The sequence below is a fragment of the Pyricularia oryzae genome, chromosome 2 (genome assembly GCF_000002495.2).
Source record: "Pyricularia oryzae 70-15 chromosome 2, whole genome shotgun sequence".
Taxonomy (NCBI): domain Eukaryota; kingdom Fungi; phylum Ascomycota; class Sordariomycetes; order Magnaporthales; family Pyriculariaceae; genus Pyricularia; species Pyricularia oryzae.
Window position 1 is genome coordinate 4,075,464 of NC_017850.1, and position 19,902 is coordinate 4,095,365.

Below are 19,902 nucleotides of genomic sequence, written 5' to 3' on the forward strand. Positions count from 1 at the left end.
TAATAGCCACCGATCGATCGTGCATCACCCACACTATTCATCCCGACCCAAGGCCAGCTGCAGTGGCTGGTACTAATCCCTTGGATGCGATGCCGTCCGTAACGCAACAAGAGCCGATGGTTTGCACCTCGAAGAAGCGGAGGCGAGGGGATGACGACGGCGCAGAGTCCGAAGAAAACCGGCATGTGTACAACTCAGCCGTACAATATAAGATAGCTACGTCCTTGCCCAGGCAGCACCACTACCACGCCGCCGACCGCGCCATTCTCGTGAGCGGTGGGCAAATTCTGCACCAAGACGAACATGCCCACAATACTTTCTTTGCGAGGAGAACATTGGTTCCACTTCAGGCCGCTACAAAGAGGGTTCGTATGGACGGCGAACCTACGGATGGGGATCACAATTTAACCCGAGACCAACATCGTCGGATAACGGTGGCTGCCCACACCCGCCAACCCAAAGTATCGCACATCTCTTCCAAAGACTACCAAGAAGCACTCCAGCAAACTAGCCACAACTCCCGGCCACACCCGCCCGCAAGATCGGCTTCAGCGCCAGCGCCTGCTACATCTACACTTGCGCCTTGTCACATCTGTCAACGACGACCGACGAAGAAATCGGACTTGGACTCTTTTGCCGACTGTGAGGGATGTGGGATGCGGACTTGTTATGTTTGCATTCGCGAGTGCCTGGGCTGGAGTAGGGGGGAAGCTGATAGTATCGACGACGAGTCGATGCGTATGGAAGACGTTGATGATCCAAGGGTATTCAACTGCATGGGAGGAAACGAGCACAGTGAATCTTCTCGCGCTTGGCCAAGACCAGGCATCTGGGGTCACCGCCAGATGGTATGCAGTCGTTGTTGCGTTGAGGAAGGCGCTGATGGAGATGTCATTTGTCTTGGATGCTTACAACGTTGAGGGGTTTGCTACAAGCAGCGCGTGTTGCGATGACACGTGTCGCGCTGCAGTGAAACTCATTCTCGATATGCAAGCCCTGACTACAGAATCCCACTGTAGCAAAGCCTGTTCACCGACACGATTTATCTTTCGCTCGACAACGGCCGCTCGAGGCTGCTACCAGCGTAAATTCTCGATCAGGGCAGGAGCGTGTGGGCCAACGGGACAGACAGGATAAAGCCCCCTTGGCCGATAGAAGGATGATAATGCTTCGACCGTGCTTAGACTTCACATTTCTGTGGATGTTTGCTATAACTATTCGAGTGGATCACATGGATTACAGTACATGGAAGGAATTCGGGGGATGGGTAAGCAAGCACGAAGCAGTACGTGATCCAGGAAAACTGGATGATTTCCACACCGGATGGTGGGCTCAATCATTCATAGAAATTGCATGTCCATAATGACTGGGATCAAATTACGAACCGGATAGGGGACACTGGCAAAGTGAACAAAGGATACTCAGGACTGGGAACAACTCCAATCATGAGGACTTAATGTATATAGCGGATCACGCACATTCGCCTGTCTAGGATCTCATCTAAAGATTCATGAAATCAAGTACCGCGATACCTGGGGAAGTGTGTCTAACTACTAGTACAACCAGTGCGTATCTGGGTTCCTGGCTAAAACTATGCGCCCGACGCCGTTTGCCGCGGGCCTTGATGCAAGCGATCTTTCCCAACGCAAAGAAAGAAAAGAACGATTAGTTGTACTGCATGTATGAGGCAGTAGAGTTGAACTTGAGGTTGCCCTTGATGACCTTCTCAACCGCGCTGAGGAAGTCCTTCTCCGTCGCCACCTTCCTCCTGGCCCTGATGGCAAACATACCGGCCTCTGTGCACACACTTCGGAGCTCGGCACCTGTGGCATTGGGGCAAAGGCGTGATATGAGCTCCCATCGGATGTCACGCTCGACCGACATGCTCTTGGCGTGGATCCTGAGAATGTTGGCACGCCCCTCAAGGTCGGGCAGAGAAAACTCGATCTTGCGGTCGATACGTCCAGGCCTCATCAGGGCGGGGTCGAGAGTGGAAGGCCTGTTGGTGGCAAACATGACCTTGATATTTCCACGAGCATCAAAACCATCAAGCTGGGTAATCAGCTCCAGCATAGTGCGCTGGACTTCGTTGTCACCACCGGCACCGTCGTCGAAACGTGCTCCACCAACAGCGTCGATTTCGTCGAAGAAGATAATGCATGCCTTTTTCGTCCTTGCCATTTCGAACAACTCTCGAACCATACGGGCGCCCTCACCCACGTACTTCTGCACCAGTTCGCTTCCGATGACGCGGATGAACGTAGCATCTGTCCTGTTTGCAACTGCCCGAGCGCACAACGTCTTTCCTGTTCCAGGAGGTCCGTAGAGCAATGCGCCCTTTGGCGGGTCGATACCGAGGTTCACGAATCGCTCTGGTGACAGCAGAGGCATCTCGACGACCTCACGAAGTTTCTCAACTTGCTCCTTGCAACCACCCACGTCACCGTAGGTTACGTCGGGTTTCTCCTCGACGGTCATCATGGTAACGCTGGCATCGATCTTGGGGGGCAAAGGCAGGAGGATCTGGTATTTGTTCCTGTCCACGCCAACACGCATCCCTTCCTCAATATCCGTCGGACTGACGCGCTCGCCAAGCTGCACGACGAACTTGGCGATCTGCTTGACGTTGATGACATATTTGCTCTTCGACTCGTCCTTTTCGTCCTGGATGATCTTGGTACACCGCGCTACCTGAAGCGGTTGCTCCTCCAACATCCGTTGTCGGTCGGCGGCTACATCCCAGAGATGTGGCGGCGCGAGTCCTGTGTCCGATTCCTGCGAGTTTATTAGCCACATCTAACCTTCGATTCAGGGCAAATCCAAGGCTGGAGCCTCCGCGAAGACCACACATACCTTGACACCGATCTTCTCGTCAACGCTCTGCTGCTTCTCTTTTATTTGTTGTTCCAGTTTCTTGAGGGCGGCACCATATGGTGCAGCGCCGTATGTCTTGAGAACCTGGATATCTCTATGTGGCGAGATGGATTAGATTCGAGGGACATGCAATTCCTGGCGGAACAAACAACAGGGCGCAACGAACTCATCGGAAAGAGGTGTGATCTTCTTCTCCTCGATCTCGTCATCTGCGAAGTTTTTCTGGTACTTTTCCCAGTTCTGACCCGTTGCGGAAGGCTATCAGGTAGTAGGGTTAGTATTGGAGTGGGCGGCGGGCAGCTATACATGGTTTGTGGGAACCGCATACCATGATGGCGTTGGGGATTGAGAATCCCGGGATCCGGTGGGAATGATGCGACGATCGGAAATTGGGTTTGCGTTTCGTTCCTGGATATCTACCGGTCGATGCAAGCTGCTCGGTTGCGAGGTTTTGGTGAATAATTCAAATAGCTGGTGGTTGCAAGCGGCGGTATTGGTTGTTGTTTGGATGGTGCTTCGTGGACTCAAAGGTACGGCACCTTAGGTACAGTACGTCGTAATCAGTCCGTTGCCTTCAATGGGAGCTGCACGAGTTGGGATTGGCGGGCTGCTTTGCAAAGCGCACTCCTACCCTGTCCAATTGCAGGCTAGTGGCAGCTGCGGCTGTTGTAGGCGCTCGGCTGCTATTACCACGCCAGGTCCAACCTAAATAATTCAGGCCGTGAGTTTCAAAGCCACCACCGTGTCTGAGAGAAATCGTAGGGACTAGAGCTGCATTATCATAATTGAAACTGCTACATCGGCTGCCATAAAAAGTGGTGAGTAGAACATTCAAGCCAAAATTGTAATAAACTTGACCGTCGTTGCTTGGGCTTTGTTCAAGGGTGTGTGGCTAAGGCCGGTAGTGGAAGAACCTTTTCGGAGCTTACAAAAAAAAAGTTGGCGGGTCCTCAGCTCCAGCATCGCGGCGGGACGGGAGCAACGAATTCACATCAACCCCACCAGAGGCAAGCAGCAAGCACCGGCACCAGCAGTTATCCCCAGCATCCATCATATACCCAGCTGCGCGGGGAGATCGGTAGCTTGCAGGAGTTAGCACTCGCGATTTTTTTTTTTCAAATATCTCTGTTGATCTTTTCATTTCGCGACGATGGCGACCACCGCACCAGCAGGAGCAAACACCGCCAACGCGGCTTTCCGGGTATGCGCCAGCCGCTGATGTACTGAAAGCGGTGCAGACTGAAAAAAAAGAGGCCACAGCTAACGAAGACGCCAACAGGACAAGGAAAAACCGCTTGCTGTGCGCTCTTCCAATATCGTGGCTGCTCGAGGTATGAAGTCGCGAGTCTTGTCACCGCTACACTGAAGAGGGACAAACTGACAAATGGTTCTAATCCTGTTTTCCAGCTGTCGCCGATGCCATCAGGACATCTCTAGGCCCTCGTGGCATGGATAAGATGATTCGAAGCGGCAAGGGCGAAACGATCATCACAAATGACGGCAGCACAATGCTGAAAAGCATGTCCGTCATGCACCCAACGGCCAAGATGCTGGTTCAACTCTCTAATGCTCAGGACGTCGAGGCTGGAGACGGTACCACATCGGTTGTTGTCATCTGTGGCAGTCTTCTTGGTGCGGCTGACCGCCTCCTGTCCAAGGGCATTCATCCATCTGTCATATCCGAGTCCTTCCAAAGGGCGGCAGCAGCCTCGGTAGAGGTCCTCCATGAGATGTCACAACCTATCGCTCTTACAGACACCGCCGCCCTGCTTCAGGCAGCAAACACATCACTCTCATCCAAGATCGTATCGCAATACTCAGGCCTCCTGGGCCCCATGGCCGTCAACGCGGTCACCAAGACCATCGATCTCAAGGCTGCAGACAATGTTGACCTCAAAAACATTCGTATAATAAAGAGGGTCGGCGGGACCATCGAAGACAGCGAACTAGTTGACGGTGTTGTTTTGACGCAGCCTGTCTTGAAGAACGCCGGTGGTCCTATCAGGATGGAGAAGGCAAAGATTGGCCTGATTCAGTTCCAGCTGAGCCCTCCCAAGCCGGATGTACGTCCAAGAGTGTGTTCCCTTCTTGATTTTTCGTTTGGCTAATAAATATTTGTCAATATCCATAGATGGAGAACACTATCTCGGTCAACGACTACAGGCAAATGGACAAGATTGTCAAGGAGGAGCGTCTTTACCTGCTCAACCTGGTCAAGAAGATCAAGAAGTCCAAGTGCAATGTTCTTCTGATTCAAAAGTCTATTCTACGTGATGCGGTCAATGAGTTGTCTCTGCACTTCCTCGCCAAACTGAATATCCTGGCAATCAAAGATATTGAGAGGGACGAGGTTGAGTTTATTTGCAAGTCCACCGGCTGCAAGCCCATCGCCGATATCGACTCTTTCACCGAGGACAAGTTGGGCACGGCAGACCTGATCGAGGAGACGCAGTCCTCGGGCAGCAGGTTGGTGAAGATTACAGGCACCAAGTCGACAGGCAAGACGATCAGCGTGGTTGTGCGCGGCGCCAACTCGTTGATCCTTGACGAGGCAGAGCGATCGCTACACGATGCGTTGTGCGTGGTGCGTTGCTTGGTAAAGAAGAAGGCTTTGATTGCGGGCGGTGGCGCGGCGGAGATAGAGATCGCGGCCCAGTTGTCACGTCGCGCGCGTGAGCTTACTGGAACAGAGGCTATCTGTTGGAAGGCATTTGCGGATGCGCTGGAGGTGGTGCCTACAACACTGGCAGAAAACGCCGGCCTCAACAGCATCAAGGTTGTGACAGATCTGAGGCATCGTCACGAGATGGGCGAGAAGAATGCGGGGGTGAGCATCAAGTCAGGAGGCGTCAACTCCAACATTGCGAAGGAGAACGTACTGCAGCCTCTTCTTGTCAGCACGAGTGCCATTGAACTCGCTGCGGAGACTGTCAAGATGATTCTCCGCATTGACGACATTGCGCTCAGCAGGTAGACGGGAATAGAAGTCTTTAATTTCATTTGCGCCACATACCTCCCGATAGATAGTGGAGCGAGTCAATGCCAAAGTTCAGGCGCCAGGCATAGAAAAAAATGAAATCTCGATCATAGAATATGTACGGTTCACAGGCTGGAGAGGATCTCATTTGACTTTGGTCAAGGACTGTTCTAAAAAAATAAAAATAAATAAATAAAAAAACAAAAGAAAAAAAACACGGGACGAGACAAGCATTTGCATCTGCTGGGCCAGCTGGGAACTATCTACTTGGTCGGTCGCACTTTGGCTGGAGTGCAGCACCTGTTGTATTCCCTAGCTTTGAGATGTTTTTAACCTGCGACACTCCCGAGGCTCGTGCCGACGGTGTTCGAAGTCTGGCTAAGGTCTGCAGCTCTGGAGTGGTATTGCACCTTTCGGTTGACCTGATATTATAAGCATCAGCGGAATAGGGTGGTCAAATGCCTTGTTCAGTAATCTACACGCCTTGACATACACGCCACTTGTTGATGCCGACCTATAACAATCGTGCTTGGCATTAGTAAATATCATAATGTTGCGGGAGTTGTCTCCTGATTTCTAAGACCAACAGTCAGTTCATTTTAGCGAAAATATGGGGTTTATGGATAACTAAGCTATATACTACTGAAAACGAGCCAGATAAAGTTCTTTATTGCGTATATCGGCTAAATTAAATTCTAGCCTAAATCCGGGTTCAGCGGATTTGTAGGTAAGCTATTGGGTGCACGTGCATTTTTTCCAATTAAATTTGGGCCCCATAACAACCTAAAGGGGAACCACTGTTGCCGACCCTGGCAACACCATTTACGATAAAATAATAAGCATTAAATAAAAAAAAATATTAAATAAAAATAAATATAACCGGACCAAATTTTTTAATCCCGATTAACGTTTTCCTCCTTTTAATTTTTATAATATGCCCCTGGGGATTTTTTGTCCACGCTTTGCTTTTTTTTAATTTTTTACCAATTTTCAATTCGTTCCAAATCCCATTTTTCCAACCCGGTATCCGCATATTCCTTTTTCAAATCGAAACCGTAATTAAACACGTTTTTATATCCCGGAACCGACGTTAATATAATTCCTTTCCAAAATCGGATATAAATAATATAAATTTTGCGGGGTCGAAAACCAGGTTTTTCTGGGTCCACCAATTATAATATTATTTTATTTTCGAATTGTTAAACCACGTTTTTCGGAATTAATTATATTGGTTTAAATTTATTTTTGGATAATTTTTGTCTATTCAAAAATTCCTGGATCTGGAACCTAATAGCGATATTAAAATAATATAATAAAAAAAATCGTATATATTAAATATCGGCGGTTTTAAAATATCGGTAAATTGTTCGGTGCTAAAACTCTTTTTTGTCCGCCATATATTGGTAAATATTTTTTTTAAATATTTCCAGGTCCTGGATTTCCCGATTTTAAAAACGCGACGGAAAATCGTTTCGCTTTTGTCCCGAAATATTTAAAAATTAATGGAATTGTTCGTACCCCAACAAAACTTGGATTGGTAAATAACCCAAAATTGGAATAAACCTATTATTTAAAATAAGGACAATTTCGGGCAATTGGTAAACCCATTTTTCCCTTTTTTTTTAAATTTCCCAATTGCCTAACGTTTGATTTGGTTTTTAATAAATTTGACGACCGATTCCGAAAATCCCGTTAATTGGGGGAATAATATTAGCCCGAAATATATATTTATTCCCTAATTCGAAAAAAATTGTAATAATATTTTCGCATTAAAATACGGTTTATTATCGGTAAAAAATATTTTCGGCCATTTTATTATCGGTATTTAATATTTTTTCCATATTTCCGCTACGTTTATATTTCGGTTTAAATAAAACGCCGTAACAAAAATAAAACGGTTAAAATAATCGACCGCCACCAATATATATTTTTTCCCGGTATCCGCCGGAAAATTAATTGGTTCCAAAAAATCCATTCCCACCATCCGTATAGGGTATATAATGTCACAGACCTGAAGGACAGCCACTGGGCTGTCGCTTAGTCATGACCCCTGTCACGTGAAGGCGCGAGGGCCGAGCGCCTCGCGCGCGTATATTTACGCGAAATCTCTGCAGTCTCCGATATGTAGCTCCTCGAGCTACGTCTTCGTCAACAACCACCTGCTACCCTGTACCTGGAAGACTAGATAGCCAATATACTCTGTCCTGTTACCTGATCGCCCGCACCTACCTGTCCGCCCTGCCTGCCCGTGACATATAACCGCTATTTTTTTATATTTTTCCCTAAAATTGCGAGGACCCAATTTTGCGCAAACAGGATATAATTAATATTTTTTCGTTACGTTTTTAAATTTCGTAAACCACCAAAATTTGCCTTTTAATTTGTTAAATATTTATATAACCGCGAAATATTTACAAATATTATAAATCCAGGCCGCCACCAATTTAAATTCCATAGGTAAAATATATAAAAACAGGTTTTCGTTGTTTTCCATATAATATAATTTCCCATCCAGCATCCAAAAACGTATCGTTCGCCGGACCGCGTTTTTTTTCCTATTGGGGCTTATATAATCCAACCCCGAAAAACTTTTTAATATAATAATCGCCATATCGTTTAACCATTTCCAATTTTTTTGGTTTTAAAACCCAATTTGTCGGAAAATTGGACAAACCGCCAAATTTCCTTCTGTAATAATTTAAAAATTCCCAAAAGTAGGGTAATATCGATTACCATTAAAATTGGCAAATTGTAAAAAATTTTTGGGGTTTTTTTATTATTTCGGTGCGTGGAATTAACAGGTTTAAAATATTTCGACGGTTCGTTGGCGGCGGCGGCGGTTTTTGCCAATTCGGGTTTAATCGAAAAAAACCGTCGACCAATTGGATTATATTGGTATCGTTCGTTAAATAATATATTTCGATATTATATTTTGTAAACCGTTCGAAAAATGGTGTAAATTTCTCGTAAATTTTCCCCAAATTTTAAAACGATTGGGTAATAAAAAAATAATTTATATAATATTATACCGGAAATGGGTTTTTCGTTACTAACCATTTAATTTTATTAAATATTTTAAAAATCGCAAAAATTTCTTTTTTAGGGATTAAATATTTTAATTTAACATTAAAATAATTGTAGCTAATAAATATATTAATTTGAAAAATATCGTCCCCTTTTTTGTAACGTTTTCCTTTCGGTATTTGGAAAACCACGGCGCTTATACCCGTTACAAACGCATTTATCGCGATACAAATAAACCTTTCGTAATTTATTATATATAAAATATTTTTAATAACAATTAAACAAATATTGCGGATTATTTTAATTTATATTTTTCCCCAATTTAATTTTTTTTCGGGTTTCGGCACCCAAATTCTTTTTATTAATTTTTTACCGTTTGTTATTAAAATTTCACGTTTTTTAAAAAACGCCGATTTAAAAATTAAAACCAGTAAAATTTTTTCCGAAATATAATATCGGAATTACGGGGTTAAATATAATATTTTTTAAACTTTTTCCCAATATATTAAAAGCGTTTTTTACCATTTATTTTAAAAATTTTGGAATTTATTAATATATTTACCGGCCGGGAAAATTTTACCGTTTTTTAATTTAAAACCAATAAAGGATAATTTATCGAGAAATACCTTAAGTTTTTCTCCTACTAGGTTAATTTTCCCCATTACGATTTTTGGAAAAAAATGGTCGGCCAAAAAATTATATATTCCGTCGTAATTTTAAATTAAAATTATTAAATCGTCGACGTAAATAACGAAAGCGATAAAATTTTTTTATAATATTCCAAAATGTTTTAATATTTCGAATTCGGTATTTCGTCCAATGGAGGTAACCAGCCAAATATAATATTTATAAAAAAAGCGAACGTTTGTAATAAATATTTCAATTTTTGGACCATTTTCAAATATTATTGCATAATTTCCGGTCCTATAAACGTTATTATCCACTTTAATTGCGCCGTTATTGGTATTTCCCAAAAACCGTTAAACGCGTCGGTTTTAAAATATATTTTAAATTCCCGATCGACAAAATATCCAAATTTTGGCCCATCAAATAATATAAATATTAAAACCCAATTGTTCCCGCATTTACCGGCCTAAAATCGTGCACCGTTTTCGGGTCTTTTTTACCTAATTTATCGACGAAAAATATATTTGCCGCAAAAAGCGATTCGCCGTATTCCGTAATTCCGGTTTTGGCCAATTTTGGGAAAATTTTGGCCGCCCATTTAACGTAATAGTGCGAATATTAAAATTAGGGCAGGCGGAATGGGATAAATCCTGGTATAAAATATATTTCGTAGTTGATAACGTTTATAATTTTAATATTTGCCAGGATTTTGGCGAAATAGTTTTTATATATGTAAAAAAACCGCTTTGTTGCTTTAATTTTATAAAAGGTGTTAACCGCCGCGCTAATTTTAATACCGTTTTCGAGGAACTATATATTTATTTTTTGTTGGAAATTGTTAAACAAAAACCGTTTAATCGGCCTTTTGGTTATTTTAAAAGGTTCCCTTTTACGTTTGGCGTCCCCCCGACAAATTTGGACAATTGTTGGATAACGGCCTGGTCCTCGATTTGTTCCGTTATCCAAAGTTTTCCGAATTTTTCGTACCTCCAATCGAAACCAAATCCCGCCGTTTTTCCAGTTATTTTTTCCTCGATATTTCAATAATTAGGGTTTTGCGCGAATTAATTCCAAATTTTATCAAATCCCAAATAGGTCGCCAGTTTTTTGCACCCTATTTCGTCCAAATCCTTATAATATTAATATATATAATTATAGTAAATTTTTCCAAAAATATATGGCCGCGATATATTATCCGTTTTAATCGGATATTTCCGACCCTTTTTTTTTAATTTAAAAAGTTTAATTTTTCCCAGCTGGTTTATAAATAATTCGTTACGTTTTTTTTTTAATTTTTCGGTTTCGGATCGGGTCCAAAACGCAAACGGCGTTTCCATCTTTTTCGTCTTTTTTTTATCGATAAAATTAATTTTGTTAATAATATTTTTTAATAAATTTGCAATATCGTTTAATAATTGGCGTTTTTGGGAATTATTCCGTCGACAAACCCGAAATAATTAAATAAATGGGAACGTGGATATATTTTAATAACCGTTATCGGCGGGTAGAAATTAATTAAACAAATAATAATAATCGCCAAAAAAAAATCGTTTTACGTTTTTTATTTTGTAATTCCAACCCAAATAAATTTAAAATATAATTTTTTCGAAATTATTTGCCAAAATTTAAAGTAAATTTTATTTTTTTGGTTAAATTTTTAATCGAGGGAGGAATAATGGGGTTTGGTAAATTATCCTGTATTAATTCCAAATATGGGTTGAAATTGCAGATTTTATCGGGTAACCGAAAATGCGCCAGCGTACCGTTAAACCCGATAATTTTATAATAAAAAAAATTAAACGAACGGTTAATAATTATAATATTAATATTTATCGCATTATTTATCGAACCCGGCGCGCCTATTATTATATTACAAATCGTTTTAGGTGGGTCAATTATATTATACCCGAATAATAAAATTATTTTGTTTTTATTCGATCCCAAAAAATATGGGATAAATAAACGTTTATTTGAAAATAAAATTGCTAAAAATATTGTGGTTTTTATAACGTTTTATTTTTTTTGGGGGCCGGTCCTATATAATATTGGTAAATAATTGCGTCCACCTGCTGTTCGCCCTAAATTTTTCCCTCGTTTTTAACCATATCCAATTTGGATAAATTATACAATACCCTTATTGCGTCGAACGCCTTATTTAAATAAATTAACCGGGCGTAATCGCCGTCCTTCTTATCGTCCTTTTTATTTTTTTCGTTTAATAATAGGTTGTCGGCGTATATAGGATTTATTAATTTCGCCGACACCACCGAAAAATAGTTAAATATATTTATAATAACGCGGAAATTTTCGCGAAATTGCAATTTAATTTTAAAATTGCCGTAATCCAAACGGGCCCGAATTTTAAAAATAAAATCCATACCCAAAAAAAAATTGTAAAAAAATTCCACCACCTAAAAAATTATCGGGCAAATAATTTCTTCCATATTAAAATCCAGGTATATATAATTAAAAATAAATATAAAAATAAAATTGGCTAATTTAATGGTATTCGGAATATTAGTTTTAAATAAGGTTAAATTTATTTGTTTCGCGATATTGGGGGAAATTAGGTTAGTTATCAAACCCGTATCCATTATCGCTATTTAAATATATCGAATAATAGACATTTTTAAATATATTAGGTAAATATGGTAAATTTTTTTGGACGTTTAAACCAGGCCGACGAAAATTACCACCTTATAATTGGTCGTTACTAGGTTAATAATTTGTCCAATATTCCGATTAATTTCGGGGCTAACCAATTTAAATTCCTTTTGGAAATCCGCCCTAACCCGTAAAACCAAATTTAAAAAAATTAAAAGGTTAACAAATATATTAATCCCTAACAAAATTTTAACGATATTAAAAAATTTTAACCCAATATTTTTAAAATTTGCCATTATAAATTTTTTTTTAAAATATGCGGGATTTTTTAATAAAAAACCGAATAGGGCGTTTTAATTTTTTAAAATCAATACGGAATAATATTTCCCTAACCTTTTCCGCCGTTTTAAATATAACGATATATGGGATATTTAACGGTTCCACGATAAAAATAAAAAACGTCGATAAAAAGGTGGAAATAGGAAAAGATTTTGGGTTTTTGGGCATTTTTTATATAAAAGCCCCGGAACGTTTATTTTTTTCGTTTTCCACTTTTTCCACCACCGGTGCTGGAAAATATATTTAACGTAATAAATTTACTGGACGAAAAAAAATTCGCGTACGTTTTTACGCGTCCGCCTATCCGGTAATTTGTTTAATTGCGCGTTTCGCCGCATTCGCCTCGAAAATTTCAAAACTTTTATTAATATTTGCCATAATTATAATAGTGGGTTGGCCAAATATTATATTAATTTAATCGGGTTTTTGGATTTCGGAAACCCGGATACCATTATAATTTAATATTATTAAAACCACAATCCCGTTTTGGATTTAAATAATTTTTCGCGTTTTGCGCGCGATTTAATTATTCCGACGTTGGTTATAAATTATTTGGTCGATAGGGCCGTTATAAATATATTCGGTTTTATAATATAATTCTCCACAATTTTAATATATTGGGGTAAATTTTAAACGCGGCCCGGGTTTGGCGTATTTTTTATATTTCCGCTAAAAAACACGACGTATAGCGTTAAATCGGACGTTTAATTAAAATTCTTTTTAACGGGGTTAATAATTAACCGGGTGCGCGGAATTTTAAAATTTATTACAATTGGGGTTGGTTAAAGTCGAATTTGGCGAAATTGGTGGGTTATATTTAAAATTATATGCAAATTAGACAGGGTTATAATTTATTTTTCCGCGATATATTTCCATTTTTTATCCGCCCTGGAACCCATATCGAAATCGTTTATATCAAATTCGTCCGAATCGGATATATTTCTAATAATTTCGCCGTATAAAATTATATAACCGTCGAAAATTTTAACGAAATCTTCGAAACCAATTGTGGTAATAATAACTTTTTTATCGAATAATATCCAATTTTTGGCGATAAAAATAATTTCTAATTAAATTTTAAAAGGGCGCCCATTTTTTCCATTTAATATACCGGCCAAAAATCGGTTAATAAAAATTGGTTATTGGATTATATCGGTAATTTTTTTGTTTAATTTTAGGGAACGTTTAACGTAATTATCCATAAATTCGCCAATTTTACGTTTCAAATTGTAAATTTCGAAACCAATTTTTAAAAATCTTTCAGCAATATTTCTTTCGTCGACGCGGTATTTGGTAAAAAACCTCGTTTTTATTATTTTCCAATTTTTAATTTTAATTAAATTAAATTTTCGGTATTAACGTTTGGCGTTATTTGTAAAAAAATTTTTAAATATTATTTGTTGGACGAATTTTGCCCGAATTCCGTAACCAAAATATATTATAACGTTAAATTCGACCGCGTCCATATAATTTTATATTAAATTATAATGGAGGTTTTTACCGTTAAAAATAAATTGGCGAAATAAAATTATAATAAATAATAATTCCGGCCTTGTCGAAAAAATTGGGGTTGGTTATGGTAATAATGGTAAGAAAATTTTTTTTGGAACAAATGGATATTTTGGTTTTTCGTTTCCGAATAAAATTTGAAAAAATCCCGGTAACGGTGTTACGACCAGGATTGGTACCGACACGATTGGGCAAGAATGAGAGAGGTGTCGGGAACCCAAACCAGAACTAACCAAGAAGCACGAACCAAGGACAGAGAAGGGGAGCACGAGGTCACGTGGTGATAAGATAAGAAACCCTAACCCGATCACCAGAACAAGAGTGACCACGATCATTGCCAAGGAAGTGATCAGCACAGCCGTGATCACCCCAGAGTGATCATGATCACTTACACAAGAGTGATCACACTTGGAACATAGTCTATATAAGGCACGCTCATTACCATGTAGATAGATTCGATTCTAGGATTGCTTAGCAGCAATCAAACTCTAGTTAACCTCAATACTTACTTGAGAACGATCATAACTTCACCCCCCAGTCATTGAGAACCCCAGTTACCCAGTCAGACGCTCAGTTGCTTCAACCCACTGTACTTTACCATAAGAACAGGTTACCCGATACCTTGATCGTAACAAACGGCCAGCAATTTCCAAAAAATAAAAATGCGGGCATTAACCGACAAAAATGGAATTTTTAAAAAAAAAAATCGTCAAAATCGTGTTTAATTAAAACGTAAAATGCGTCCAAACTAGGTAAAGAATTATCCACCACGCGTTTTTTTATTATTCGTACGTTATTTTTTTTAAAATTTTTCGGCGGTTAAATTTCTCAAAACTTTAGAAAAAGATTTTCACCTTTTTTTTTAATTTTTTTTATTATTCCGTAATTACCGATATTGGAAAATAACCCAAATATTTTTTGCCAATTTTGTATTCGATATTATTGTTTTTAATTTAATCGGGAATTGCGGTTATTTCTATTCGTGGTTGCCCGCGTTAATTTAATATGGTTAAATGCGACAAAATGTTTAGGTTTTGTAAATAAAAAATATATTTACATTATTAGACCTATATTCCCTGTTAATGGGTTAAAAAATTCGGGTTGGTAATATAATTATGGAAATGGGTTGGGTTCTGGTTTTTTCCGGTTATAAAAATGTAAAAATGTTTACCGTTTTTAATATTTTAATTATGGAGGGAATAAATATATAAATATATTAAATTGGTTTGGATTTATACGTTTTCGGCCGGTAAATAAAAAATAAATTGGCCGGGTTTATTTTGGGTTTCGGTCGGCCGGGGGCGGAAAAAATACCGTCGGATACGGTTTCAATTAGGTCCGGATAGTAAATTGGTTTAGGATTTGGCCCATAACCCGGAATTATCTAACGGTTTCGGCCTTTTTTCGCCGGATAATCCGAAATAATAACGTTTTTTTTTCAATTTTTTTTAAACCAATATACCGGGCGATATAAATTCGCTACAAATAAAGTCCAAAATATTAAAAGGGGTTCAAATTAATTGATATTAAAATAAATCTAAACCATTTTTTTACATGGGAACCAATTCGGGGCCAATATATTATATATATATAAATTATTATTTTTTCGTTTGCGAATCCAACGGGTTTCCAATCGAAAACCCAATCGATCCCGTTTTTTGCATTTTTTTTGGTTTTCGGGCTTTTTTTTATTTTAATTTTTGCCGTTTATTTCCCTAATTTTAACAAATTTCGGAATTCGACAAAAAATCGTAAATCGTTTAACGTAAAATAAAATATTTTGGTCAAATATTATTTCGATTAATTGGCGAATTAATTAATTTCCAATACGTAAAATATATAAATAATCGAGGTAAACGATAAAAATTATCCAGCAGGTAAAATAAAACGAAAGAATTAAAGCGGATATAAACAAAATTTGGAAAAATATTGTCGTTATTTTCAACCGAAATTTTTTTTTTCCAATTGGTTTTAACGATATAAATCCTTCGGTCGGGCAAATAAAACGTATTTACTGTGAGGATCAGGCCCCCAGACCTACCCTCAGAATCACGACTCGGCTCTACCAGCCACGCTGAGCCAGGGATCGGACAAAGGGATCCACTGACCTCGGATTTAAACGCGTCTCTCCAGCGCGCCGTCAATCGTGATTTCTCTCTTCTCTTCAGTTTAGAATTTTCGTCGATAGCGCCTAATACACTGAGGTTCTCCAATGTATGCCTGGCCGTGACATTTACAAAAACGCCTAAATTATTTTTCGTAATTTTTAGGTTGAAAAAATTAAATAAATCGATTTTAAATTAGTCGATAAATATAAAGGAAAAATTGTTTAACGATTTAAATAATACGACCTGCCCGGATCGCTATTAAAAACGAGCCAAATAAAATTTTTTATTACGCATGTCGGCTAAACTAAATTCTAGCCTAAATCCGGGTTCAGCGGATTCGTAGGTAAGCTATTAGGTGCACGTGCATTCCTTCCAATCAAATTTGGGCCCCACAACACTACGGTGAAACTCAAAACCCCCGAACCTGTATATTTTAATTGGGAATTACTACACACGGCCTTTATATATAAATAAAGGTAGTACGCTCCGATGCAAGAGACTTGCCGAGGAGGATTATCGTAAAGTGCAAACTATGCTACCCCAAGTAAGTATATGGTCATTTCTCTCGATGTTGTTCGTCTGCGAATTAGGCCACATCATGAGTTACAGCCATCCGCGTCCGTCCCATATCCTGCGGGAGGCGAGTGCTAACACTGAAAACGGCGTTAAATACTACTACTACTACTACTACTACTACTACTACTACTACTACAATTATCCAGCACTCGATCGAATCAATAACTTTGCTCGTCCAAGAATGACATGTATTGGAGCGTGGAAACAATATCCGGAAATCATTTACAAAGGTGATATCGGTATCGATACAAAATTGACTCACATGCTTTCCATGGAACTTGAAGACTCTCATGTTAAGTAGGTATAGTAATCATTAATAATTATACTAAACATCGTCGTCCCATTGTGGATCCCTCAGTGAGAGAATCTGATATGATTGGTCAGCCCTATGCGACTTATGTGGGGTCAACGAGCAGTAGCTGATCGTATCGCGAAGTAGACTTCGCGTCCGCAATTTCTTAACCCAGAACCGCATTTCCCCCAAAACATCAACGATAGCCCACCATTTTCAGTATCACAAAAACGCCTATCCCAGTGTTTGCAAACGAAGTCACCCACAGATACAAACCGAAAACTCACAGGAAAACGGAAAAAAGATGGCTCCGCTAGACCTGGAGGAGATCCTCAAAAAGCACAAAGCCGCAAAGGCCGAGGCGGCAAAACCACGCTTCATCCCAAGAGGCCAGCGCAAAAAGATGGAGGAAGAGAAGAAACTAAAAGTGGAGGAAGAGCAGAAGCGGCAACAGGAGGAACTGCAAAAGACACGGAGCGAGCTGCAAAAGGCGCGCGAGGAGCTTGCGGGACTTCAGCGAGTGAGGCGCCAGGAGCAATCAAGGAGCCGGGAATCCGATCACTCTGTCCCTACAGGACCCCGCGCCATGCGCTCGTACGACGATGACAGTTTCAACGGCAACGGCAACGGTAGCAATAGCAACAGAAACAATAACAACAACCAGAGAGATCGACAGGATGCGAGCACCAAAACCAACGGGAGTCGAACTGCAGAGGAGGTTCAAGAGGAGAAGAAGTACCTTGAGAGGTACACTGGCCCACCCGCCAAAGTCAGCACGTTCTCGGCCAACAAGAAGCGAAGACGTACGACGGACCAAAAATTCAACTTTGACTGGGATCCCAAGGATGATACAAGCCAGCCCTGGCGCTACGAGGAGACGGGCGCTCATGAGCGGAGTGCCAATGGGGCTACGGAGCAAGTCAGGAGAAAGAAGGCCACAAGGGATTACAACGACCCTAGGCTTGTGCCTTGGCAAGACAAGGAGCTCTCTCAGATGACGACCAGAGACTGGCGTCTCTTCAAAGTCAACCTCGAGATTGTGACAAAGGGCAACAATATTCCCAATCCAATGCGTTTCTGGGAGGAGTCCAACCTGCCTCACGTACTTAAGGATACCATCAAACAGGTTGGCTACACTGAGCCAACCCCGGTTCAGCGTGCTGCCATCCCCATTGCCCTTCAATGCCGAGACTTGATAGGAATATCAAAGACCGGTTCCGGTAAAACTGCAGCTTTCGTTTTGCCCATGCTGTCTTACATAGAGCCACTACCTCCGCTCAACGAGGTTACAAAGACAGAGGGTCCATATGCCTTGATTTTGGCACCTACCCGAGAACTGGCAACGCAGATCCAAGCTGAGGTTATCAAGTTTGCGACGCGCATGGGCTTTACTGTAGTCTGTCTCATCGGAAACAAGAGAACTATCGAGGAAGATGCCTTCGCCCTGCGCAACGGTGCAGAGATCATCGTAGCCACCCCTGGTCGGTTGGTCGACTGTCTCGAGAGGCACTTGCTTGTGCTTTCGCAGTGCTCATACGTTGTTCTTGATGAAGCAGACCGTATGGTTGATGGAGGATTCGAGGATTCCATCCACAAGATTCTTGCCGCGCTGCCGCCGTCGAACGGAAAGCCAGACGATCGGGATGCCGAAGATCCAAACATCATGTCCAAATTCCTCACACCTAATCTCCGGTACCGGCAGACTGTCATGTACTCAGCCACGATGCCGCCCAGTGTTGAAAGAATCGCCAAAAACTACCTCAAACATCCGGCAATGGTTACAATCGGAACCATTGGTGAGGCTGTGGACACAGTAGAACAGCAAGCCATGTGGGTGGTTAGCGAGGACGAGAGGCGCAACAAACTCAGGGCAATGCTTAACACGTACGGCACCGGGAAACTTGTCATCGTCTTCGTCAACACAAAGAGTAATTGTGACGCAGTTGCCAAGGATCTCAAGTCATCGAGTTTCTCAGCCGTTACCTTACACGGAAACAAGACACAGGATCAACGTGAGGCCGCACTTCAGTCGTTCCGCGATGGCAGGACAAACGTTTTGGTGGCTACTGATGTGGCTGCTCGTGGTTTGGATATTCCCGACGTGTCGCTCGTCATCAACTTCAACATGGCTGGCACAATAGAGGTGTACACCCACCGTATCGGACGTACTGGACGTGCTGGAAAAGAAGGTATGGCTATCACGTTCTGCGGCCCCGAGGACCATGGTGTGCTGTACCACTTGAAGCAAATCATGAGCAAGAGTCAAATGTCCAAGGTTCCTCCTTGGTTGAAGGATCATCCCGAGGCGCAATCCAAGCCTACATTTTAAGGTTGATGCAGACGCAAGTGATCCTGCAGTGTACATTTCTTTTGCCTAGTCTAAACTACCGCATCCGTGATTCTTTTTCCCAATATACCCATGACGCACTTCCATTTTTGTTTCTGGGCCTCTTTCTCCTGCTGTTCCTGACCCACTTGTTACTTGCCCCTCTCGACCTCTTGACATTCAGCTTGTGCTCCACGGAAGAATGTGGCAATCGGCTCGGCGAATTCTTGTAAATAATGCTGACGGGTTGTCTTTGATCCATCCCATCTTATCTGATGCGTACCAATGCCCCAACTTGGCTTCGTGCAGTATCAGCGCCCTGTGGAGTCCCGCTGATGAAGGCGACCCAGGTGCTAGTTGTGAGGCCAAGATAAGTTGGCAGTTCGATTGGCTCTGCCATAACAAGTCCGAAGTCCAATTTATATTGCTGGATTGAGTATTCAAACCCTTGAGGAGACGCCAAGTTGACTAGTCGACACTTTCTGATTTAGGGTTAGAAAATCAGGGGAAATAGAATAGAAAAAAGCCAAACTATAATTCTGCCTGTCGTACATGGTATGTATGCTATGAACAATATTCCCCTTCCCTGGCAAGTTGGAAGATTCATATTCATTGATTGATGAACTCTGAACGCCTCTGGTCAAGC

The 19,902-nt window shown here is 41.1% G+C and overlaps 4 protein-coding genes across 4 annotated transcripts; 3 read left to right on the forward strand and 1 right to left on the reverse strand.

Annotated features, from left to right (window-relative positions):
* Nucleotides 1-89: 89 nt before the first annotated feature.
* MGG_14798 (uncharacterized protein) lies at nucleotides 90-1,088 on the forward strand (the record flags this gene model as incomplete). The annotated part of the gene is made up of 2 exons (XM_003714510.1): nucleotides 90-848; nucleotides 1,020-1,088. The coding sequence occupies 2 exons, from the start codon at nucleotides 90-92 to the stop codon at nucleotides 1,086-1,088; spliced, it is 828 nt and encodes a 275-aa protein (XP_003714558.1).
* A 349-nt stretch (nucleotides 1,089-1,437) lies between these two features.
* On the reverse strand, nucleotides 1,438-3,790 carry MGG_01581 (26S protease regulatory subunit 7). Its single transcript, XM_003714511.1, has 4 exons — nucleotides 3,203-3,790; nucleotides 3,041-3,132; nucleotides 2,854-2,968; nucleotides 1,438-2,775 (listed from the first exon to the last, which is right to left on the reverse strand). The coding sequence occupies exons 1-4, from the start codon at nucleotides 3,203-3,205 to the stop codon at nucleotides 1,666-1,668; spliced, it is 1,320 nt and encodes a 439-aa protein (XP_003714559.1). The 5' UTR covers nucleotides 3,206-3,790; the 3' UTR covers nucleotides 1,438-1,665.
* Nucleotides 3,791-3,874: 84 nt separating this feature from the next.
* Nucleotides 3,875-6,122, forward strand: MGG_01582 (T-complex protein 1 subunit delta). Its single transcript, XM_003714512.1, has 4 exons — nucleotides 3,875-4,075; nucleotides 4,154-4,205; nucleotides 4,282-4,937; nucleotides 5,006-6,122. Exons 1-4 carry the CDS (start codon nucleotides 4,025-4,027, stop codon nucleotides 5,846-5,848), a joined length of 1,602 nt encoding a protein of 533 aa, XP_003714560.1. The 5' UTR covers nucleotides 3,875-4,024; the 3' UTR covers nucleotides 5,849-6,122.
* An 11,002-nt stretch (nucleotides 6,123-17,124) lies between these two features.
* On the forward strand, nucleotides 17,125-19,849 carry MGG_01583 (pre-mRNA-splicing ATP-dependent RNA helicase PRP28). Its single transcript, XM_003714513.1, has one exon. The coding sequence runs from the start codon at nucleotides 17,235-17,237 to the stop codon at nucleotides 19,257-19,259; it is 2,025 nt and encodes a 674-aa protein (XP_003714561.1). The 5' UTR covers nucleotides 17,125-17,234; the 3' UTR covers nucleotides 19,260-19,849.
* The last annotated feature ends 53 nt before the right edge of the window (nucleotides 19,850-19,902 follow it).

Excerpts from the sequence above, each read along its gene's own strand:
- MGG_01581 (XM_003714511.1), bottom strand. Across the intron at positions 2,969-3,040 it reads ATCACACCTCTTTCCGATGA|AGATATCCAGGTTCTCAAGA; the intron begins GTTCGTTGCGCC and ends CTCGCCACATAG. Across the intron at positions 2,776-2,853 it reads ACGAGAAGATCGGTGTCAAG|GAATCGGACACAGGACTCGC; the intron begins GTATGTGTGGTC and ends ATAAACTCGCAG.
- MGG_01582 (XM_003714512.1), top strand. The coding sequence starts at position 4,025 with ATGGCGACCACCGCACCAGCAGGAGCAAACACCGCCAACGCGGCTTTC. Across the intron at positions 4,076-4,153 it reads CCGCCAACGCGGCTTTCCGG|GACAAGGAAAAACCGCTTGC; the intron begins GTATGCGCCAGC and ends AGACGCCAACAG. Across the intron at positions 4,206-4,281 it reads CAATATCGTGGCTGCTCGAG|CTGTCGCCGATGCCATCAGG; the intron begins GTATGAAGTCGC and ends CCTGTTTTCCAG.
- MGG_01583 (XM_003714513.1), top strand. The coding sequence starts at position 17,235 with ATGGCTCCGCTAGACCTGGAGGAGATCCTCAAAAAGCACAAAGCCGCA.